Raw genomic sequence first — 7,200 nt, 5'->3', positions numbered from 1 at the left:
TTGCACGTTCACACACACACACACACACATATAGTGTAATCTTATTATTATTATTTTTTTAAATCATCTTACAAAATTCTCGTATATGAATCAAAATATTGGCGAGGACCAACTAAATACAGGATAGAGAATGAATGAGTATGAGAGAGAGAGAGAGAGAGAGAGAGAGAGTAACATCAAAGTGGTCTCAATTTCAATCCTCAAATAATGCGTCATATTCATATATCTTGTAGAGTAGTGGAAGCTGGTTCAATTCAAAGTATTACAACTTAATTTGTCCCGATATATAGCTAGAGAGAATTGAAGGAGATGCATGCATGCATGGTTGATTAATGTATATAATCCAACAAACAAGTTGGAATATTCCATCCATTTTTTAACTCTACCTTCTCAAATTTATATATAACTGGACACTATTCTATTGACAATAGGACAAAGGAATACAACCTTGACTCTAGCTCTGGCTAATATCAATCGTACATATATACGCGAGGTTCTTATTTCTTCTTTTCTAGCTTCTTCGTCAAACAATGAACTCACTCATCAACTGGGTATACATATGTCGATAGAGATGTTTGAATTTGACCACTTGGCTGGTTCGTAATTAAAAGCAGACAGGAACTCAACTCTTTAATTGACTACTAATTCAGAAGGCCATACATATATTAATTAAAGCTTCTGAATTTAATTTTTGCATATAAATGGGGTCGGGTCATTCATCGATCTGCCTGAATCCACCGACCGGCCGACCCACCATCCATCCATCCATAGATGATTCATACAGTCGTCCCCCGCCCTTTCTGATGAGTGATCAGAACTTTAATAGTACCGTAAGGAAATGGAATAATTCACTTCTCCTTAAATTTATAAATACCCTCTTAGATTTTAGTATTTTTGAATATACCTTAATTAAAGATTCTATTTCTTTGACTGCAAGACCGGGTAACAGCAAAATTTTGTCGGTCATCATCTCCCACCAATTAATATATTGAGGTTTCTACGTTTGTTTCCACGGACAACCACAAATAATGCACAAACCGCATTGTGGACTGTAGAGAATGAATCTGTAAACTTTAGATGTTATCATCCCTGGAAGGGCCTGCCCTTGCAGTTTTTTGGCCTTTTGTACTACTTGCTACTCTACGTTTGTTGTTTGGCTCTTGGTGGGCCACAATTAAAGATAGCCGAATTTTGTCCTTGAAGAAGAGCCCGAAACAAACGCATGAGTTCCAATCAGAGACTCACTCATTCACATCCATATAGAAGTGAAATGTACTTGAGCTAGCTAGTAATCCCATACTCCAATTTTTATTTATTTATTTATTTTTTGGGTAGATCATCATCCTCCATTGAGTAGTACTACAGAAGGAATCGTTATCCTCTCCTATTTGCTGCCCGGACAGGATCGTGCTGTTCCCTCACATGAGGGTGCAAAATGACGATCTAGCCCCCTGTCCGAGCGAGGTTAAGTCATCATTTCGCGCCCCCATGTGAGGGGACAGCACGGTCTTGTCTGGGCAGTGGACAAGAGAGGAAAAAAATTCCTATAGAAGTGACCAGAATGGACTTGGGAGGGTTCAAGTTATACCCCGTGGGCTGTGGGAATGCGCTATGATAGACCACATACCCATGTGACAGAACCCAAAGGCCCAAAATAGGATACACCGTCTTTAGGCTCTCTTTGGTATAGTGACACATAAACATAAATAGATGTGTTTAGTACCATTAATGAACATGTGTTAAAAGTTGTTTATGATTTATCACCATAAACTGTTAATGTTGTTTATATGGGTACCACTAATGAATATGTGTAGAATTGCTACTTAAGTGGGGGTAAAATGATAAAATTATAAAAAATTAGAACTAAGCCTCTCTCCAATCCCCAACCCCACCACTACCCCCTCTCTAACATATATCATATTATACTATATAATAATAATATAAATAATATAATACATGAAATATTCTTCATGTAAGCATACCAAACTTAATTTTCATTATATAATCTATTATGTCTAGTAATAAATATTGTTTACAGCTCATAATCTATTATCATAATTCATTATTCATAAATAAGTCATAAATATAAATATAAACTAGACCAAAGAGAACTTTATAAATCTCTCTCTGAAAGCAATAACAATAAAAAAAAAAAAATTTGGTGAAAAATAACAATAATAAAACATTAAAAAAAATAATAAGAGAGAGAAACTTTTCCTCCATTGTGGATTAGGGTTCACCATACAACACCCAACAACCAAGTACCAAAAATGACTAGTAAGGTATCAAATTAAGCACCAATGCATACAGATAATATAATTTCGCAGAAAATTATCACCTCAATTTGTTTGTCCATCAATTTCTTCAATTCTCACTTATAGAGAGAGGTGGATCCCACCTGAATAGTATGTTCGGGCAGGAGGTAGGGTGGTCATTTCCGCCCCCTATTAGATCCCAATTTTGCTGTTTTACGTTTTGACTCAGCATGTGCCTGTCACTCCCACTCGTGTCAATTTTGTATAATTTTGATGTTAGGCTTTGAACCAGTGCCTTCCACTCGTGCCAAGATTTTTTGGTTAATTTTTGGAACTTATAAGAGTAAGAGAGAGAGAGAGAGAGAGAGAGAGAGAGAGAGAGCAGAATCCCGCCAGGATTCAGGCAGGTACGAGGGTTATATAGTAGATGGCGTTTGTAAGAGTAGAAAAGCTGAGAACGACGTGTCCACTATTGGGGCGGTGGTTCTATGTTCTATACACTCACTCTCTCTCTCTCATTAATATATATAAATGTGCATGGCCTCTGAGGATTTTATCAGTTTGGGGCATCATAGCTCAGAACTGATAGTCTCTCTATAAAGAAATCGAGAGAGAGAGAAACTCACTCTTCAGTCTTCAAGGCTTATTAAGCTAAGCAATGATGGTGGTGGAGCAGGAGGAGCAGGAGCAGAAGGCCATGAAAAAATCAAGTTTTTCCTCATCATGGATTCTCTGCTCCTTGAGATGCTTTCCAGTTAATAGCAATTCTTCTTCGTCCACCAACTCATCATCATCATCATCCTTACCCCAGAACCCGGAAGCTCAACAACCCAGCGCAATGGAAGCAGCAACCCACCAACCTCACAGAAAGCACGGTGGCTGGAAGACCATGCCCTACATTCTAGGTCTCTCTCTCTCTCTCTCTCTCTCTCTCTTTCTGAGTTCTTTTCTTTTCAATTCACAGTACTTGCATGTGTAGCCTTTTTGACACTTGTCTAATACAGTAGTAGTTAAGGTTAAGTACGTTAAAGAAAGTGGAATTGGAATTGTGCAGGGAACGAGACGTTTGAGAGGTTAGCCTCGTTTGGGTTACTTGCGAACTTCATGGTGTATCTGATGAATGAGTTTCAGTTGGATCAAGTAACGGCCATCAATATCATCAACATCTGGTCTGGTACCGCTAACTTCTCTCCCTTGCTTGGTGCCTTCATCTGTGATGCTTATCTCGGCAGGTTTCGAACTTTGGCCTTCGCTTCCATCGCCTCTTTCCTGGTATATATCTATATACAAATTTGACTACTCATTCTCTCTCACCTTTTTATCTATCTTCAATTCCTCCATTATTATTATTATTAATGGTTAATTTCTGCAACCATTACCTACACACCTGCATCATATAAATTAATTAATAAATGAAATGGGCCCAATTTTTTTGTTTTTACATGACTGGACAGCACCATTTCATCTTCTCGGGATTTTCTATATTTCATGTTTCCCAGTTTTATTATTATTTTAATGGTGAAGTGGAGGTTGTGGTTAATGATAGTCTTCTCTTCCTCTCAAAGAATCAAAGTATCAAACTATAAAAGCAACACTAAATTTGACCCTTTCCACTATCAAACGATCAACAAAAATGGTAATATATATGAATTCAGTAATTTTTGTTTCTTTTTCTTAAGATAAGTGAGGGAGGGACGGATGAAATTTTGCAGGAATGTTCCTATTACAAGGCTAGCAGTCAAGGAAATGGGATCTTAAAGGGTATTTTAGAAAATTCTAAAATCTAACAGGGTATTTATGAACCCAAAACGGAAGTGAATTTTTCTATTTCCGTAGCTGCTAGCCTTGTAATAGGAACATTCCTGTTATAGTCGAAGCAACAAAAATTTTTCCAAGAGAAATGATGAGAAGCCCTCTTTGTACGGTGGGCTATTAGGCTCCATACTTCTACCAGCTGTTCCGCAAGACATTTGTTCTCATATATGAATTTATTGTTTAGATTTATGTCATCAGATCATAATTTGTACAAGAGAGAGAGAGGACCAAGAGTATTGAAATATTGAAAGTCTAGGACTCCAAGTCTTTTTGTAATCTTTCTTAAATTATTTGTCCACATGGAAAGTCAGATTGTCCAGGTCCTTCTTAGTGCCTTCATGAATATATTTGAGGAGTTATCTCTTAAGGCTAGCTCTGCTGTATGTACGGTTAGAGGTTGACACATGTCCTTTCCCTTGTTGTAATTGCCTCTTCCATTCAAACGAAATTTTGCTACTACGCTAATAACAGGAATGTTCCTGCTACAAGGCTGGCAACCAAGGAAATGGAATCTTAAGTGGTAATTTTAGAAAATACTAAAACCTAGGAGGGTATTTATGAATCCAAAAGGGAAAGTGAATTATTCCATTTCTTTGACTGCTAGCCTTGTAGGAGGAACATTCCTGCTACACTACTATTAGTGTAGCAACAAAAAATTTTCCCACCCACCCTACTTAATCCACATGTGGGACTGGTGACGTACAATAGATCGCGTAATGTTATCTCCACGTAATGCCTCAAAATTTTGAATTAAACTCTTCAAAACACATAAAAACTAACAAGAAATAATATAGAGCTTATTACCAAAAAATATATATATATAGAGAGAGCTTAAACGTAAAAATGCATGTTAATTAGTTTGGGAGCATTAGCAAAAATATTCTTATAATAAAGATATTTTTTTATTAATATCATAACTTTCAAAGTGGTCATGTGGAGGAGAAATACCAAACAAAATACGACAAGCAGTGGGGCCCTGAGCTAAGCCTTGACTAAATCTTAGAAATCTTAATACCATAATGTTTTTCTTATCCTCCTAATCGTTATTTTATCTTAAATTGATTTAGTCAATAAACTAGTAATCTTACTGGTTTTGATATGATTTTTCCTTAGTCTAAACTCTTAATGGTTGGTGGACAGGGACTATTGGCTTTAACTCTGACGGCGGTGGTTCCTGCATTGCATCCACCAACATGCTCCAAGCAGCAGCATCCGAGCAACCCATGCGTGGGCCCCACCACAGATCAACTGGGCTTTCTATTCTTGGGCTTAGCCTTTCTAACAATAGGCACGGCTGGGATCAGGCCGGCCAACATACCATTTGGGGTGGACCAGTTTGACCCCACCACAGAAAAGGGCAAAAAAGGGATCAACAGCTTCTTCAACTGGTCCTACGCCAGCTTCACTGTAGTCATCATGATCTCCATGACCCTTATCGTCTATATCCAAACCAGTATCAGTTGGGCCTTGGGCCTGGGCCTCCCTACAGCTTTCATGGGATTCTCGATCGTGTTGTTTTGGCTTGGCACGCGGCTTTACGTCTACGTCCCACCGGAAGGCAGCGTCTTCTCCGGCATTGGCCAAGTTTTTGTTGCTGCCTTCCATAAGCGTCATCTTAAGCTTCCTCCTAAAGAAGAGGTACATGGGCTTCTCTATGATCCTCCCATGAGAGGACCCACCATCTCAAAGCTTCCTCTCACACACCATTTCAGGTGGTACATCTTACTATTTATTTTTACCTGTCATATAGGTCGTTTTAACATTTTTAGTAGCTATAACAAACAAAAAAATTAAAATTAAAAAAATTAAAAAAAAAATCTAGTAATTTGATGGGTTTCCATCAAATATGGGCCCCAAAAACTTTATTTGGCCCGCATTTGATAGAAACCAAACAGAGAGTAATCAAAAACAAAACAAAACATGTGAAGGGCTAATAATTAGTCTCAATTGGGGGATGAAATTGATCCTTCTAAATTTCCATGGGTGTTTTCTGTACAAATCAATCATGTTTGATGTGGACTCTGACCTTCTCTAAAGTTCTAAACTCTCCTCAGAAAGTTGTAGAAAGATAAGGCCTGTTTGGCTGAGTTTTTTTCTTGAGTTATGTTTATTTAGCTAATTCTTTACAGTTAATATACTTATTCAATGTAATTAATGGATAATAAATATTCCAGATGCCTGAACAAAGCTGCAATAGTGGTAGATGGAGATATAAAACCTGATGGATCTCGTTCGGAACCGTCGAGGCTCTGCAGCATACAACAGATCGAAGAGGTAAAATGCTTGATTGGAATCGTGCCGTTATGGGCTTCTAATATCATCTGCTTCCTTTCCATCGCCCAACAAGGGACCTTCACGCTCAGTCAAGCCTTGAAAATGGACCGCCACCTTGGACCTAAATTCCAAATCCCTGCAGGCTCCATGGCCATCATATCAATGTTAACATTGGGTATATGGATCCCAATATATGATCGGATAGTTGTCCCATCACTTCGAAGAATCACCAAACACGAAGGTGGCATTACCCTTCTCCAAAGGATTGGAATTGGGATGTTGTTCTCGATCATGTCCATGGTGGTTGCTGGCATTGTAGAGAGGAAGAGAAGGGCTTTAGCCATCACCCATGCCCAACCAATGTCAGTCTTTTGGCTTGCTCCTCAGCTTATCCTAATGGGCTTCTGCGAGGCTTTCAATATAATCGGACAGATCGAGTTTTATTACAAACAATTCCCTGAACACATGAAAAGCATCGCCAATTCGCTCCTCTCATGCACCATTGCATTGGCAAATTACCTAAGCAGTTTGCTTGTGATGATTGTGCACCACAAAACCAAAAAACACGGTCATGATTGGTTGGACAATGACATAAATGCTGGGAAGATCGATTACTTTTACTTCCTTATAGCAGCTCTGGGTGTCTTGAATTTTATCTACTTTCTGATATGCGCATATGGATACCATTACAAGAATAGTACTACTACTAGTGGGCAAGTTGCAGGAGAAAACGAACATGTTGATATTGAATTAAACTCGACCAAGCACTTGAGTTAATTATTAGATTAGATTGATCTATGTAGTGTAGTATGCTCTTCCTCTAAGCTTTAATGTATGTAAAAATGAGAGAAGAGAA

At 38.2% G+C, this 7,200-nt stretch overlaps 1 protein-coding gene across 1 annotated transcript; it reads left to right on the top strand.

Moving 5' to 3' along the window:
• The first annotated feature begins 3,075 nt into the window (after positions 1–3,075).
• Positions 3,076–7,200, top strand: LOC122656686 (protein NRT1/ PTR FAMILY 2.13-like). The gene is made up of 4 exons (XM_043851299.1): positions 3,076–3,160; positions 3,310–3,527; positions 5,211–5,782; positions 6,245–7,200. Exons 1-4 carry the CDS (start codon positions 3,094–3,096, stop codon positions 7,119–7,121), a joined length of 1,734 nt encoding a protein of 577 aa, XP_043707234.1. The 5' UTR covers positions 3,076–3,093; the 3' UTR covers positions 7,122–7,200.

This window comes from Telopea speciosissima, chromosome 3 (assembly GCF_018873765.1).
Source record: "Telopea speciosissima isolate NSW1024214 ecotype Mountain lineage chromosome 3, Tspe_v1, whole genome shotgun sequence".
Lineage (NCBI taxonomy): Eukaryota > Viridiplantae > Streptophyta > Magnoliopsida > Proteales > Proteaceae > Telopea > Telopea speciosissima.
The sequence above is the reverse complement of the archived record's forward strand: the minus strand, read 5'-3'. Positions and strand labels throughout refer to the sequence as shown.

Excerpts from the sequence above, each read along its gene's own strand:
- LOC122656686 (XM_043851299.1), top strand. The coding sequence starts at position 3,094 with ATGGAAGCAGCAACCCACCAACCTCACAGAAAGCACGGTGGCTGGAAG. Across the intron at positions 3,528-5,210 it reads CTTCCATCGCCTCTTTCCTG|GGACTATTGGCTTTAACTCT; the intron begins GTATATATCTAT and ends GTTGGTGGACAG. Across the intron at positions 5,783-6,244 it reads CCTCTCACACACCATTTCAG|ATGCCTGAACAAAGCTGCAA; the intron begins GTGGTACATCTT and ends TAAATATTCCAG.